This window comes from Prunus mume, linkage group LG7, assembly GCF_029339155.1.
Source record: "Prunus mume cultivar Tortuosa linkage group LG7, ASM2933915v1, whole genome shotgun sequence".
Taxonomy (NCBI): Eukaryota; Viridiplantae; Streptophyta; class Magnoliopsida; order Rosales; family Rosaceae; genus Prunus; species Prunus mume.
This window is the reverse complement of record NC_142704.1, coordinates 6,926,440-6,943,446: the sequence shown is the minus strand read 5'-3', so window position 1 is coordinate 6,943,446 and position 17,007 is coordinate 6,926,440. Positions and strand designations below refer to the sequence as shown.

The following is a 17,007-nucleotide window of genomic DNA, read 5'->3' as shown; positions in this document are numbered from 1 at the left end:
CGTAGGCAACTAACGGTATATCTAACAGAAACCCTGACAGTGGAATCACATTGTAACAAATTTAAAAGACTTAGGTAAAAAGTGAGAAGATAGGGACTAACATGTCTTGAGAGTGTAACTATAGAGTACTAAAATGTCATTAACCCTTTATATTTCAACACACAAAAACAATGAGTTAAATTAATTAAGAGGGGGAGTAGTTCATCCATTTTACATGACATTTACTATTCATGACCTCGCCTTACTATTCATGAGTTAAATTAAAAACAATGTGTTCCCTTTTTATGTTGTATTCAAGGTCTAAAATATTGATAGTCCAAAAACATGAAAATTTCTATGAAAATATTGGGATATTATCGATATCGATAAAAATTGAATAAAAACCACAGAAATTGTAAGAAAAACTTACTGATTTAAGTTGATTATATGGAGAGCTGACAAACACTTTGAGTGTAGAAAATATATAGTAATTAATGAAAGAAAATTAAACACACCATAATCATTTATATATAATGATTTACTACAATATTTTACCATTTATACATTGCATGATAAGATACATGAGTGACGTAGTACGACATAGAGTTCCTATGAGGTTCAAATTTTCACTATCTTCATCATCTCTATATTAGTGTAAGTGTATTGTGAAGAGTAGTCATCAAATGATAAATCCCCAAAATAGTTTTGCATCTAATTGTTAACATGTCATCCATATAGATCCGATATTAGTTGACGTTGTTCATAAGCAAAATCATTTGAAGATTGGGTTCGGATTATTTCCATGAGCCGCTCAATTCCATCCTAAAAGGAAAGGTCAAATACTCACATTCTCATGTGAAAATCTTATTCTTGCAAAAAACGTTCAAAACAAAACACTATAAATATACATATTTTAGCATATTATCACAAAAACATAAGCAATACGGTGGTTAAGATGTTGAAATAGTGAAATGGCAGGGGTTTGAATCCCCTTTGCATGTGTGCTTTGTATTCCCCCTTTTTTCCATTACATCAATATTTTCCATGTTTTCGATATTACAACGATGTTTTGACAAATTATTGCTGAAGTGTGAGCGAAATTATCGACATCAATATTTTCCAATATTATCGATATTTATACGATATGTATATGGATACATTCCGAAATATCCGTGACAAAAAAAAAACAATAATATCCTCAATATTTCGTCAATATTATTGATATTTTAGACCATGGTTGTATTATATATAAATATCTAGGTAGGGACGATTTTATACATCATTTCTTGTACAATTACCTATTATTCTTTTATTACATATGACCGGATAATTTCCAGGTCTTCTTAGGGGTGGGCATGGTCCGGTCCCATTTCCACCTCACACAGAACCATAAGCATTACAATTCAACCGGTATGGTTTGGTCCATGTAACACCCCGACTTCAAATTATTCCCTATTTTAATTTAATTAAGTGAATTTACGGAATTGCCCTTAAGGTGAGGGTAATTTTTTCATTTTCTTATCCGAAGGATTTTTGGGCCACGGGTGGTTTGGTTGTGTAGGTGGCTCTGAGATGAATTCGTAGACAGGCGGTAGGCTTGAATCGGAGTTATAACGAAGTTTTAGGGATCAAATTACTTTCGGTGGCAAAACCGTAAATAATTCGAAAAAGGTATTAGTAAAAATCAGAATTTTCAATTTCATCTCAACTTTTCTCTCCCTCTCCCGTGCGTCTTCTCTCTATCCCCTGTCACTATTCACTGAACGGAAACAGCCACCTGCCGCCACATTCGACCCCGACCTTCGAGACCGGTCCTATTTGACTCGTCGTGAAGCCTCGATCTGAACCACCCAAAATCCCGCCGAAAGCTCAGAAGCTGCCGCATTGGTTTGAGCGGACTTTTCGATCATTGCGCGCCGCGTCTGTCTATTTCGGTAAAATTGGTATGGTTTCTCTCTCTTTTTACGTGTTCTAGCCGGCCGTTGCATAGGAATCGTTCAATTTGCTGTTTAGAATCCGATTTGAGAAGCTAGGTTTTGGCCGGTTTTCAATTTGAAATTCCGGCCAGTTCCCGTACTAATTGGACTTCATGGTAGTTGATTAAAGTGATCCTAATCTTGAGAAGAAGCTAGGGTAGGAATGGTGAGCGTTGGTGTGGAGATTTTCCGTCGTCGGAAATTACTCTGCACACCCACGTGCTGTCGGCGCGTGTGGCGGCGCGTGGGGAAGAGTGGTGGAGCTTAATTATGTCCTCATGAGATCCTTAGGTTGTCACGAGCGCGTAGGATTTTGTTGATTTCAAAACAGAGGTCGTGGGTCCTGTGGACCCGCTTGACCTGATTTGGGAAGTTTGTACTGTCCGAGTTGACCGAGTGTCTCCCGAGGCTTTTCCATCGTCCGATTTGGGTAGTTGGACCTTAGAACGTCTCTTTCCGCATACACTCACTAGAAACCCGGGAAACTAGGTTTTTAATTCAAAATTCTGTTTCGAAGCGCTTGATGTTAATCGCGTGTTCGTTTTCTGAAATAGGTACTCAAACCACGCATACGCAGCAGGCGGGGCCCTCTCAGGGTCAAACAACATGTGATTACTTGTGAGTGGACTTTGTTTTTAACTAATATGCATGGTTTTATGATGGAAAATTTATGTATAATGTTTAATGGTATATTTGGATATATTATTATTTATTCAATGGTGGAAATTGATATTTTTATGAAGTATTGGCTATGTATGGGGATACTTGGGTTGTTAAAATGAGTTTGTGGGAAGGTTTGAGTTGTGAAATATCTGTTTGGAGTGCTTTAAGCACTACCCTATGTACCTCCCCGGATTTGGAACTTGGTTACTAATACTTGAGATACTTGGAATTGTCGGAACCCGGGACATCCTTGATGGGATGTTGCTGTAGACCCTGGATTTAGGGTAGTCTGCGTGCGTAGCTGGTTTTTCAGCGTACAAGCTTTGAGTATCTCGGCTATACATGTTAGCTGAGAGTTAGTCCCCCAGTTAGACAGCTCGTTCCTTAGTCACATGGTGAATTGAGGAATGACTCTGCCATGTTGACTAGTCAAACAATCCCCCGGTTGGATTGTTTCCCCTGTACAACTAAATGTTGGTTATAATTATATATATTTTTTATTATTATTATATTATATATTATTATACATATTTATACATATGAATATTCATTCGTTCTTGTTTCCCGGTAAGGATACTTCCTCGCAGTCGTGCGAGTGGGTACGTTTTTGAGAGTTTAATCTTTCGGGACTTTTAAGTTTTGAATGGTGGGTTTGTGAAGTGTTGTTCACGGATTTCGGACTTGGTATCCGGTATTATTTTAGTATATGTTCATATACTTACTTATGACGATTTTAAGATGCATTTGGAATTCTTGCATAATTTTCTAACGGTGGGGTTATATTACGTTGATTTATTTGAACTGAACTTTATTTTTGTCCATTCACAATTTTTTGTTTTGCCCCCAGAGTAGTGAGCTCCATGATCGAGCCGGATAGGGTGCTTCCGAACCTTGAGTCTTTGTAGGGACTCCTTCATCTTTCTTTTCCAGTGGAACTCTGTTTATGTTGTATTTGAATTTATTAGATATGCTCTGTATCTCCCGCTTAGGGTTTGAATTATGAGGCCGGAGGCCTTTGTTGTAAATTGTTTAACTACTTTTAAAGCATGCTGCTGGTTGGGTTTATTAGCTGTAAATTTTGAGCAGTTGAAGTTTGAGAAATGTTCAATTTACAGAGGAGACTCTGCCAAATTTTTGGTAGAAAGTTTGTCTTTAGCAATTGGGCCCGGCATCGGGGTGATGTCGGTAATTAGGCAGGGTCCGTCCTAGTTTCGAGAAATTCGGGGCTGGTCTTGTCACTCCAAGTGAATTTTATGAAAATGGTCAGTTTGATTTAAACCAATTTCGGTGCGATTCTCGAGTTTTCCAATTTTGGACCGGGGTTTTTTGGATATATTTTTTTTACAAATTCCAACTAAAATTTTATTTGTTGGGCTTGAAAAATCACAAATGATTCAATTCAATGCAAAAATAGATGATTGGGCCTATAAAAGAAAGGTGCTTTGAAGTTGGGCACAGGGAAATATTAGTTATGAGATTATAAATATTATACTTAAATATTTAAAAAAAAAAAAAAAAAAAACAAACCTTGTCCTGTTCAATATGGTTTTGTAAGGTGTGAAACTGGCATCGGAATCGGTTTGAACCAATCCAATTCGATTCGGTGATGATTTGTTGACGTTTTAATCAACACAATTTCCCCTCCCCCCCTCCCCCTTTTTTCTTTTCGTATGATGCGGTTCAGTATTCCGGTTTTCTAATCTCGATGCCCACCCTTAAGTCTTCTCATACGTGTTTGAGGAGAGTGTTGATCAACATTTTTGTAGAAACCCCTCATTGTAGCACATACAAAATTAAAAAATATGTGAATTCCACATTACAGTTTATAATTCAATACACGAAAACAAAATTAATTAAGAAGGGGGAGTAATTGTTCCATTTTACATGACCTTTACTATTCATGACCTCCACTTAAGCAGGATAGAGAGTTAACTCAAAATTCATGTAGCCATTTTCATTTGAGTGCTACTATTTCCACCCACCTTATCTTCCCACCCACTATGTAAATTTTAAAAAACACAATCATATCTTTCCACCCACTATTATTCATAAAATACCCTTTAATTCTAATATTAAGAGTCAATTCTATATTTTTGCTTGTTTTTATGTTCAGGTGTAGTAAAATATTCATAGAATTTATAAAACTCAATTAAAAAATAATAAATTTTTTAAAGCAAAAAACCCATCCGTACCCCTTCCCCGACCCCAATCCCTAGCCCCACCCCACTACCCATAGTCATCCCTAAAAACCCAAGCCTCTACACCACCGTCGCTTCCACCATTGAGAAACTGTTGTGGATTCAATCAACTTCTTGACACGAATTAGAGCTCTAAAGCAGGAATCTAAAATCAATTTCCTTTCAAGGTGGTCATAAGTATTTTAATTATTTTAATTTTGCCCATATAATCATTAAAGCATTGGGCTTTGTTTAAAATACATGTTTGTTTTTTAGGAAGAGATTTGGAGGCAGCTAAAATTCTCATCAATGTTGACCATGAAGAACCAAGTTGGTGGGTTTGGGTAACGGAAGATATGATTCCGGGCAAAGTTGAGGATATGAGTGGAATTGACAATGAAAGCTAGGAGTGGTTGCGGTTCGGTAACAGCAAATTTTTACCCAAACCGCAAACAGACCGACTATTTGCAGTATGTTGATTTTTGAAACCGCAAAAAGAAGTGATTCTGATGAATTAGCAGTTTAAAACCGCAAGTTCTGTTTATGTCATAAAAATCCAATCTTCCACATTTTAGGTCTAATTTTGATGCTTCTTTTGAAGCCTTGAGTTCAAGCATACTTTAACCCAAAAATATAAATTCACAACCTAAATAAATAAATTCACAACCTCAACTTCTCAAGCATTCACAACCTAAAGAAAATTAAAGTTACAATTCCAAGTATTCCAATTAAAGTTAAACTTCTGAAGCATTCACAACCTCAATTTCTTAAGCATTTCAATTCCAAATCCTTCAAAGTTACAAACCAAAAGGAAAATGCAATGCAAAATGAATTAAAGTTACAACTCAAAGGAAAAATCCAATTCAAAGTTAATTAAAGTTACAAACTAAAAGGAAAATACAATGCACCAATGTTACAAACTCAAATGTTGGTGATGGTGAGTGGATTTGAAGGACCCCTTTGTGTTGTTTGAGCATAAATGTTATCTACAAAATGCAATTTACTTTTTTTAAAAAATATAGTCGCGGTTTACGGTAACCGTAAGTTTTGAAAATTAAATACCGCAACAAATCTTTATTCGATTCTTCATACCGCAAATGTGGTTCGGTTTTTTATAATTGCGGTAAATTGTCGGTTGATTTTTGCGATTTTTCGGTCTAAAATGCAACTCCTAATGAAAGCTATGTTCTTGTCAGTGGGTAAAGCTCTGGTTTCCCAATATTCATATGGTTCTTAACCCAGGGAATGGATTGTGTTGGGTACAATACAGAGGCGGGTGCTTGGAGAAGTGGGGGAAATAGCTGCCGTGCAGTGGAGGAAGAGGGAGAAGGGTGGGGTGTGCGTGTTGTGAAGGAAGGGGTTTGATATTTGTTAATAATCTTTTTAGTTTTTTTTATAATCATTTTCTTTTGTTTTTTAATTGGTTTTAATGATTTTCCCTCAAGTCCTTAGAAGTCATTTTGTAAAGGGGTAAATTGATCTTTAAAATTTACAAGATTAGGTGGGTGAGGAAATAAGACAGGTGAGTAAAAATAAAGACTCTTTCATTTTTTCTACATCTGCCAAGAGTAGCATGAAAATATTACCAAACAAAAATATACAAAAATTAAGAACGGTTCACGTGTAACCTTCTCTTCCATAATTAGGGAAAAAAAATCCAAGCTCCCTCAATTTGAGGCTCGGACATACTCACACCTCACAAGTCACAAGTGGCAAAACCAAAAATATCCACTGTGTTCACATTCCCCAAATTGCCCCTACACGCTGTCCAAGGTGTTAGCCATGACCATTTTTTAGTAGGGCTAGTTTAGTAGTTTGAAGTCCAAAAATAGAATTATGGATAAAATGAATTAGCTAATATAGGAATTAGGATATTAAGCATATCCCGCAAAACACGTGCGAGCAGTAAATGTACTTTCCGGACACAAACCACCGCTCCAACTTCCTCATGTTTCGCTCCAAATTGGAACCCTCCAATCCAAATCGCTCATTATAAAAATTTTCCCGAGAAAATCTTTTGAATTTTCCAGGCCAGAAGGAAAGTGAGGGAAAATAAGATAAAATTCTGGGAGAATTGGAGAAATAAGAAGATAATGCATTCCCTGAGCCTCAAAGTCTGCACTGATTACTGCTCGGGGACGAGGACGTGTTTGCCGGGCCGGGGGAGCTTCGGTGCTGCGAATTCGGAGCTCCGGAACTTGAGAGTCGGGCCGGGGTTTAGAGATTTCGGGAAATCGGGTCGGGTCGTGGCGTGTGTTCCGGAGAGGAATGGAAATAGCCGGAGCGGAAGTCCGAGTTCGAGTTCGAGCCCGAGTTCGGGTGCGGGTCAGAAATCTAGTTCGTTTCTTTCTCGGAGTCAAAGCTGGGCTTTGTTGAAGCAGCAAATGGAGGTTGCTGCAAATACCGAGGTGACTATTTTGGCAAAGCAAGCATTTTGGAATTTTCTTCTGTTTTCTCTTTGTTTTTTCTTGGAAACCAAACAGAGGATTTACGGTTTTGAGCTCTGTTATGAATTACAGGATTATGAAGAGGCTGCGAGGATACGCGACTCGTTGAAGTTGTTAGAAGAAGAAGAGCCGATTTTGTGGCTCCGAAGGAAGATAAAGGAGGCAATCGCTGAAGAGAGGTTTGAGGTAATTAACTCCAGTTTTTTTTTTTTCTTTTTCTTTTTGTTTCAAAGAAAGGATATTGATTTCATTTGGTGGGTGTTTATTGCTTAGCATTGAGCTAAAAAAATACGATACCAAATTCATTTGAAGGATTTATTTATTCTGATGTGCTCAGGATGCAGCTAAGTATCGAGATGAGCTAAAGGCGATTGCCCCTTACTCTTTCTTGAAATGTTCAAGTGATGCAACCACCTTGGTATGAGAATGTTCTACTTTTCTAATTACCAATTGAAATAGTAGTTGTTTGGTATTTTATTGGCCAACTTCATTACCTATTTAAATTTTATTTGTGTTAGGTTCATGCTGCTTTGGTTTTATCTCAGATATTGTTCCAGTTATGTTATACTTTGGTGCAATTTTTAATATCATGACTGCACATGAGAATTCAAGTGGGAAATAAAACACTTCCAGAGTAATTTGACCAAAAGAAAAGAAGTTAAATAGAAAGTTTGCTGAATTTGAAGTAAAATCTTTGTTTCATTAGGGCATTCGGGTTCAAGTTAGAAGTGTGTACATAGAGGGACGAAGTCAGCCTTCAAAGGGGCAACACTTCTTTGCATATAGAATACGAATCAGCAATAACTCAGATCGCCCTGTTCAACTTCTTAGAAGACATTGGATTATCACTGATGCAAACGGAAAATCCGAGAATGTATGGTGAGTTAATTTTCTTTTCCATGCTATCTGTTATCTCTTCTGGATATCTTATTTTTGAATTGCTACTCTCATATTTTCTTCTTCTTTTTTACCAAATATTTTGTGTGTGCTTTTTTCGCTCATCGTAGGGGGATTGGGGTTATCGGTGAACAGCCTGTTATTCTCCCTCAAGCTAGTTTTGAATACTCATCTGCCTGCCCATTAAGCACTCCCACCGGAAGAATGGTAAGATGGGGCCCTTCTTTTTTCTTTTGTTCTTCCATGAAAACTTATTTAAAAAGTATATTTTATCAGTCTTGTAAATTGGGACAATCAGAAAAGGAAAGGAAAAGAAGGCTAAACTTTCTTGAATGTGGCTTGTGCAATTATGATAGTCTTTTCAATTGCAGATTATATGTCATATCCTAAGGAATGATGCTTAATATTGGATAAATATTTCAAATAAAGCTCTATAGCCTGAACAATGAGAAGTTAACTAATGAAAGATGTTAAATTTCAATTGAGTTGCTTCCAACAATGCATATAAATGATTAGATAGAATCTTGAGATGCTACCTTGTTCTGTTTGTATTGCTTCAAAGCATTCCAAATATAGGCTTGTCTGATATTCCCTACTTAAGGGCTTATGTGCCGCGGAGTATGGATTTGTTGCAGTCCATGCACATTGAGTCACCTATAGGTGTAAACCCATCAAGAGTAACTTGGCATGTTGCACATATAAGTAGACTCCAATGATGGCGTTTTGTGAGGCTGACCCCTGTTCTTCTGTTATACTGAAAGTTCTTTGCCTAAATTTATGGAGATTAATATATCGCCTTCAGATCTAATGAGCAATGAATATAGCTAGGAGGAAAAGATCCTTGGGTTAAAACCTATGTTCTCGTCCTTCCATTGTTTTAAAATAAAGTTTCAAATTTCATTTGATCATCATTGATAGTTTCCAAATAATTTGAATTTCTTCTTCTTTGGACTAAAATACTCGTGTTGCGCTTGGATTTGTGGATTTAGAAAAAGATAGTTGGATTTGATTTCTTAGTATGAATTGTTTAACGAGACTCTAGAAGTGTTAATTTTGTATGCTTACGATTCACGAGTAAATAATGTAAATTTGATTGTTTGAATATGAATATTTTCAAATACTCATGCAAAAGGTGTTATTTAAAATCTACTCTATGAATCATTTAGAAATAGAGTTTTCTTCTCCATTTTTATGCTTTGAACTTTTGATGTAAACAAACCTGAATTGAATAGCCGCACATCAATATCCTTCATTTTAAATCGTTAAATCCAACTGCAACCTTAAAAAATTGATATACTTATTGTTTGCGTACAATGCAGGAAGGTGACTTTGAGATGAAACACATCAATAGGGTAAGTTCACAATCATTTAACGTGGCTATTGCCCCATTTTCCCTCTCAGTATTGGGAGATGACATTGACACCTTTTGAATTTTGACAAGTGAGTTGTGAAGTCGATTTCGAGAGGCATTGGAATTTTATAATTATTGTACGTTATATTCAACAGTTTTTAAGTGCAAAAATCATTTCTGTTCTTGGGCGAATAGGTATACAAATGAATACATTTTTATGTAGCAAGTTTACGAGAATGATTAATTTGTAAATATGAAAGTACAGGTTTTTGTGACAGTTTTGTAACAGCAAAATGTGAACTCTATGATAAGTTAACAAGCCTCTCAATAAATATTCGAATGCACCGAGTATGTTCAATGAAATGTATGATGACAAATCGGGGAAGGTAACAATGAAAACAGAATCAGATATATTCTTTGTGCAATATCAATTTAGAGAGTCATGTCAAAGCGTAGATTATTCGTATTTCGTATTGGTATCATCGGCCTCCATGGGTACATGTTAAGGCTAGTTAACTCTAATCCGTCAATTTGTGTGTTTGATTTGATCCTATTATGTTGTTGTGTTGAAATTTCACCTCCCTCAAAGTGAACACGCTTCCCTTTTTTCTCTGGTGTCATAACAGCAAAGATCATACGCAGTGCATGCAGTGCCAAGATCATAATAAGATATGGACCTTGTTAATAGTTTGCAGTGCATGCAGGCCGTACCGTTGTTAATTGTGTGTGGCCACTCTCTCTCTCTCTCTCTCTCTCTCTCAAAACACACACATATATACATATATTTGGGACCATGAACATATCTATGTAGGAATTATGCCTCTAAGAAATGTCCTTTTGTGTTTTTATTTAGCACAATTGTTGTTTTTCTTTGGTTGGGATATTCACAAAATTTAAAAACTGAAATCTATTTGAAATTGTTTTCATTTCAAGTTTTTGTTTTCACTTTTGTTGTTACTCCTCCCTCGCATCCTCCTCTCTCACCCTCTTTCTCAATCTCATCCTCACTTCCATTCTCCCTCTCATTTTCCTTTATATCCTAACACAAAAAATAAAAATGAAAATGAAAATGATTATCAAACGAGCCCTAAACTAATAAAATCAAGGTGAATGAAAAATGTGACACTTTCAAGGTGGGTCTTTATCTATGAGCAGCAACAGTCTCATGCTTTAACTGAAAGCTAACATGATCATTGCTCTTTACATAATAGAGAGACCCCATGATGTTTCCAATCAGCCGTGCAAAGTTGTCTTGATGTGGTTTATGCAATTATGATAGTCTTTTCAATTGCAGATTATATGTCATATATATCCTAAGGAATGATGCTTAACCGTAGCCTGAACAATGAAAAATTAACTAGTGAAAAATGTCATATTTCAATTGAAAGTTTTTCAAATTGCTTCCAACAGTGCATTTAAATGATAAGATAGAATCTTGAGATGTTACCTAGTTCTGTTTGTATCACATGCTCACATTCCACATACAGGCTTGATTGATATGCCCTACATTGGGGCATATGTTCTGTTATCTTTCGAATGTACCGATTATGTTCGATGAAATGTAGGATGACGAATCGGGGAAGGTAACAACGAAAAGAAAATCTGATTTTTTTTTTCTTTCTTTGTGCAATATCAATTCAGAGAGTCATTAGAATGTCATATCTTGTATTGGTCTCGGCCCTTTGGGTACGTGTAGTTAACCCAAATCTATTAATTTTCGTGTTGGATGGTGTTGTGTTGAAAGCTCACCCCTATCAAATGAACACGCTTCCCTTCTTTCTCTGGTGTCATATATAAGCAAAGATCGATTTGCTCGACTTCCCTCTCGAGCTTTATGTAACGTTCTTGTTGTAAACAAACCTTCTAGCCGAAGGAAGATAAATTTCTTTAGGAAATTACACCTGTAGTTCATGAACTTGACTCGTAACCTTTGAGGCCCCAAAAAGAGTCGCCTTGCAATTTACTGGCTTTGGAAAAGCTCATGTGCCCTTTTGAAACGGTGGAGATTACCATTCAAAATTATGGCAGGTGAAAATGGATTGGACAATATTAACCGACGCGCATATATAGATATGTAACTTGCACAGGGCCTAGAAGTCCCAATTTATTTATTTATTTTTATATAAAAGAAAACTTATATATATATTCAATTATTATTAACTTCCACACTTATTTCATGATCATGTATATTGCATGTCTAACAGCCAAAGCCTAACCATTTTGGTAGACTAGGGAAACATATACATATCAAGTCTTCCATCCCCCCTCTCTCTCTCTTCTCTCTCTCTCTCTCTCTCTCTCTAGCTTCCGTATATATAATTATTTCCACTTCATATATGAGCCTTCAACAAATGGGAGGCTCTCTGTCATTTTAGTCACTCATTTTAAGCAAATAACTCATCAGCTGCTGCAAACTCAATTTTGGGCTCTCCTTCATTGTCTCTGCCCACTCGATATGAAAACTTCCATTATAGGTGTGTTTCTCTCTCTCACTCTCTCTCTCAAAATACACAAATACATATACATACATACATTTATATGTAGGAATTATGTCTTTAATTTGTGTTCTGTTTTGTTTACACACAAACATTCATGGGTGCTTGGGGGTTTCAAACCAACTGAGCTACATCCCACTAGCGTCTCTAATTTGTGTTTTTTACCATAAATTTTATTCTGTGGTTAGAATTAATATTCACTATAAGGAAAGAAAAAAACTAGGTTGGTTTTTTTTATAGATTTTTATTATCTATTTTTTAAGTTTGTTATAAGAGTATATATGTGCTATGAATTGCCAAAAGCCTATTGTCTACCAACTAATCTCATTTCCTTTTTTTTTTTTTTTGCTAATATATTCATGCTTTTGGTACTGCAACTAACTGAAGGGGAGGAGGAATCTTCCGTATAAATCTATACATGACGTATGGAGAATAGTTTAGTTTGCCCCTAATTAAACTTCCCTTTGCTTGATTATAAATTTTGTTCTTCAATTTCTAGCTCCAAAACCTAATTAGTGATCTTTCAAAAACTAATTAGCGATGTTCACAATTATCATAACCAATTCGCCCGTGTTGGTCGTGAGGCGTCGGGTCTACTATTATTTTAATTTTAAGCACTTAATTATAACACTAATTACTAAAACTAGCATTAGATGTCTTCTCGAAAAGGTTCAATAATATACCAACATATCCACATCCTATCCTTAACCCCTTTTGTGGGCTCTTAAAAGTCACTAATCTTTTCATTATATATAGAAAGATGAGCGTCTGCCTAGATTTGCGCTTGCTTGGCGACCACACTTGTCACCGCCTTAACAAAACAAGCTATTTTGACACCTGTTGTTTGAACATAGCGTCTGCCTAGATTTGCGCTTGCTTGGCGACCACACTTGTCACCGCCTTAACAAAACAAGCTATTTTGACACCTGTGGTTTGAACATGTCATCTTCTACATCTTAATCTGATTGTGCAACACGTTATCTTCAAAAGCAAAACAGGAAAAAGAAATGGTCTGCAGCAGCTTTTGCTCGTTTTGAATGGAATATTATTTTTAATCTGCACTGTTAATTTTTTCCTCAATTTTTTTTTTTAAAATTTTTAATTTTCTCTCTCTTTTCTTTCTTCGGTGTCTTTTTCTTTTTCTCTTTATTGATGATGAAAGCTATAAAGCCACTAGGGGCGGTGAATTTTGGTTCTACTTTTGTAAAACAGAGGAACCCATCTCCCAGTGGCTTACAATTTTTTTTTTTCCATTTTTTTATTAATTAAATTTCATTAATTTCCAGGCCAGAAGAACATGAAAAAGTTAAAACTAATAAGATCATAGTGATTTTCTGGTCTAACAGGCAAGTTCTATGAGCAGCAACAATCTCATGCCTTAACTGAAAGCTAACATGATCATTGCCCTTTGCATATTAGAGACCCCACGATGTTTCCAATCAGCCATGCAAAGTTAGCTCCTTAAATAAATGGGTCCCACTTCTCCTAACTCCCAATATTTTCATGATATCTGTTTTGATTGAAATCATCATGACTTCCTGGGTCCAAAATCATTGGTCAAACTTAGGTCTTGTTGCAGGTTATGGTAACTCAATAGATTTCCACCCACACCCCAATTGCTTTTTGCCTTTTTTGGGGAAGTTAAATGACTCAAAAGGCATCTTCAAGCATTAATTCCAATAATAATAAAAAATGCAAAGACAATTGTTCTCTGGTTGGTCTGTTTTTAATATTGGTAACTTAAAAAAGACATAATAAAAGTCGGGTTGTCTAAGAAAGGTGATGAAAGCACGCATTTCCCTGTAATTTTATATTTGCATGGAACTACAAAGGACTTTGGTCTCTGTTTACAAGATTTTGTTGGGATAATAATAATAATATATAAGAAAGGGAAAGTGAAGCTTATGCCTTCTGCTCAAAGCATACCATCCTTTTCTCTCTCTCTCTCTCTCTCTCTCTCTCTCTCTCTCTCTGAGAGTCTGTCGTTTAGTTTTCTCTCCATAGCAAAGAAGCAACGCATCTCTTCCTCTAACACACCACCACGTTTTCTTTGCTTTCCCTTGTAAGTATCAACCTTTCCTTTGCTTAGAATTCAGCTGCTTCTTTTATCTCATTTTGTTTTATAATAATAATTGTAATAGAAATGTCGGTTTTGTAGCTTTCTGTGCAAAAACCCATCTAAAGTTTGGAATCTCTGTTTAGTCTCAAGCATTAATGTGTTCATATAGGACATGGGTTTTGTTTTGTTTTTTTTTTTTTTGAGTTTCCATTTGAACCCAAAACCAGTTCTTCTGCGTAACTATATGTCTAGAACTTCCCATTTCCCTTAAATGCGGTTTCTTTGCATCAGTACTATCCTATCTTGGCTCTCTGTTCTGCCTTTCTGGATCTGGGTTTTCATAAATTTGTTTGTCATTTGGTTGTTGCTTTGAGCATTTCAGCTTTACTTTTTCATCATATTTATTCCTCTACTTTATTTTGAGATTGTTTTTTCTGTAATAAGCTCGTCAAAGTTGAGTTTTTTTTTTTCAAGCTCTGATTTTGAAAACATATTCTGCCCTTTGGGTTCTTAGCATTAATCACTTACCATACTAAAAATTATTTCGTTGGGATTCTAGTTGCCTTTTTTCCTCAAATTTTCCCATTTGTTTTTTTTATTGTTTGAAGATTTGAGAACAAATTTCCAGGCATCCCAATTCATTGTGAGTGAAAACAAACAAGGGACTAAAAGTAACATCATGAGTTTTTTAACAGGAGTTCCAAAAGGTTCTTGGCAGCCAATCATGACTGCAGATACGACAACCCCAAGTTACTGGTTCAACTGGAGGGTCTTGCTTTGTACCATATGGGTTCTGACTTCAATGACACTTTCAGTTATTCTCGTATGCAAATTTGAAGGGCCAGGTAGTTCGAAGCGTCGCAGCAGAGAAACCCAGCAAGAAATATCTGCAGGAACTTTGTATGAGGATGAAACTTGGAGACCATGCCTCAAAGGCATTCACCCAGCCTGGCTTCTGGCTTTTAGAATTTTTGCTTTCTTTGTGCTTTTGGTTCTGCTCATCATCACAGCTTTTGTGGATGGTGGTGGCATTTTTCTCTTCTACACACAGTAAGCTGTCATTTCTTGAAACCAATCTCTGATTTTTCATGGTAATGCAAATGAAGTTAATTACAATGCTTGATAATGGTGAAACTTGCTCTTAATTACAATTTATATGAATATACATCTTCAAATCTTTTACTTAGCTTCTAATTTGTGATGTTTTTGGTTTTGGACAGGTGGACATTTACATTGATTACTATCTATTTTGGGGTAAGTTGTTATAGCTTCAAAGAGCTTAACCTTCTCTATTGACTAAATCATTCTTCCTCTTTCTCTGCTTGAATTTTCTTTTTCAATTGCTCCATGTCTAGCTTGGATCATTGCTCTCCATGCGGGGATGTTACCAATACCATAAGAAAACTGCCGGCGATAAGGTTGAGAGTTTTGAGGTGGATACAGAGCAAGGCACTTTTGTGTCTCCTCAGCTTGAAGTTACTTCCGGTACCTCTGCCACAGACAAAGCCTCAGGCTCCCACGTAGAACAACCTCAAGCTCGCCAACCTGCTGGCTTTTGGGGTTATGTCTTCCAAATAATTTTCCAGGTATAATGTTTTATAACTTCAACTTCAACTTATAAGTTGGTCATATTAATGCTTAATTAGTTTATTGAACATGCTTTTGCTTGTAAACAGATGAATGCGGGTGCTGTCGTCCTCACAGACTGCGTCTTTTGGTTCATAATCGTTCCATTTCTTACCATCAAAGATTACAACTTGAATTTTGTGAGTATCATATACAGCTTTGACCTTGAGGGCCTTTTAAGAAGATGTCTAGCCACATAATACTCTGTTCATCTTCTCTGTCTATTTTGGATTTCGTATCATTCCATAACCTCAGGATTAGTTTATGTAATCTATGATTATGATAGAAAATAACAGGTTTCATCCGTTTCATGACAGCTGATTATAAACATGCACACAATCAATGCTGTTTTCTTGCTTGGCGAAACCGCTTTGAACAGCTTGGTAAGTTGCAGTTTTGCAAGTTCAAAGTTCAAATCACTTTTGGGTTTCCAATTCTTCTCATGAATACATATACGACTAACATTGATAAATTTTTCGATTTTCAGCCGTTTCCCTGGTTCCGAATTGGATATTTCTTCCTGTGGACAGTCACCTATGTAGTTTTCCAGTGGCTCGTTCATGCTTTTTTCAAACTTTGGTAAAATCATCATTTCTTTGATTTCCCATATTACAAAAACCATAATGGCTATATACTTGTAGTGATGATTTTTGTGTTTCGAAAACAGGTGGCCCTATCCATTTCTTGACTTGTCATCTCCATATGCTCCACTATGGTATGTATCCTAAGCTCTTGATTATTTTCTAATTTCCAATAACTTGTAACTAAATATGGTAGTTTATGTATTTAATTAGACAGTTGGTTGCTTCACATATGCTGCTTCTTACTGCAAACCCTATTTGAAGGTACTTGTCGGTGGGTCTGCTGCATATCCCATGCTACAGCATTTTTGCTCTGATAATGAAGATGAAACATCAACTGTATTCAACACGGTTCCCCGAATCTTATCAATGTGGGAGATAACTTGGGCTGCGATGCAAGAGTACGTAGCCGAAGCCGAACACCGTATAGAGTACAGGATCCAGAAAGAAAGAAAAAAGGTTACTGCTATAATTCTTTGTAGAAGGAGAGCATGCAGAAGGACAGAGATCAGATTTTAGAATTATGGGGATCCATGCCTTCAACAGATTTAAAGGAAAATGTAGTTTGGAAATCAAGTTTTGGATGCTCAAGCATTTCCCTAACCAGTGGCATAGTGGCATACTTGTAAAGTTGCAACTTGCAACTGCATATACACAGACATCAGAAAAAAGTTCATTATAGATATTCTCATTCGTAATCTAAAATTATTCTATTATTCAATATAGATATATACTTTTTATTAATTTCCCACCAAG

At 36.2% G+C, this 17,007-nt stretch overlaps 2 protein-coding genes across 3 annotated transcripts; both read left to right on the top strand.

Annotated features, from left to right (window-relative positions):
- The first annotated feature begins 6,671 nt into the window (after positions 1-6,671).
- LOC103338355 (uncharacterized) lies at positions 6,672-9,767 on the top strand. The gene is made up of 6 exons (XM_008241554.3): positions 6,672-7,203; positions 7,315-7,428; positions 7,580-7,660; positions 7,949-8,121; positions 8,250-8,346; positions 9,459-9,767. The coding sequence occupies exons 1-6, from the start codon at positions 6,889-6,891 to the stop codon at positions 9,567-9,569; spliced, it is 891 nt and encodes a 296-aa protein (XP_008239776.1). The 5' UTR covers positions 6,672-6,888; the 3' UTR covers positions 9,570-9,767.
- A 2,024-nt stretch (positions 9,768-11,791) lies between these two features.
- On the top strand, positions 11,792-16,993 carry LOC103338356 (UDP-N-acetylglucosamine-N-acetylmuramyl-pyrophosphoryl-undecaprenol N-acetylglucosamine protein). 2 transcript variants are annotated; one of them, XM_089055858.1, is made up of 10 exons: positions 11,801-11,964; positions 13,332-14,047; positions 14,740-15,094; positions 15,265-15,298; positions 15,400-15,630; positions 15,721-15,810; positions 15,988-16,053; positions 16,158-16,249; positions 16,338-16,385; positions 16,516-16,993. In XM_089055858.1, the coding sequence occupies exons 3-10, from the start codon at positions 14,769-14,771 to the stop codon at positions 16,631-16,633; spliced, it is 1,005 nt and encodes a 334-aa protein (XP_088911984.1). In that variant the 5' UTR covers positions 11,801-11,964; positions 13,332-14,047; positions 14,740-14,768; the 3' UTR covers positions 16,634-16,993. The 2 variants fall into 2 exon arrangements, with proteins under 2 accessions (XP_008239777.3, XP_088911984.1); XM_008241555.3 differs by lacking the exon at positions 13,332-14,047 and having other exon boundaries at positions 11,792-11,964.
- Positions 16,994-17,007: the final 14 nt, after the last annotated feature.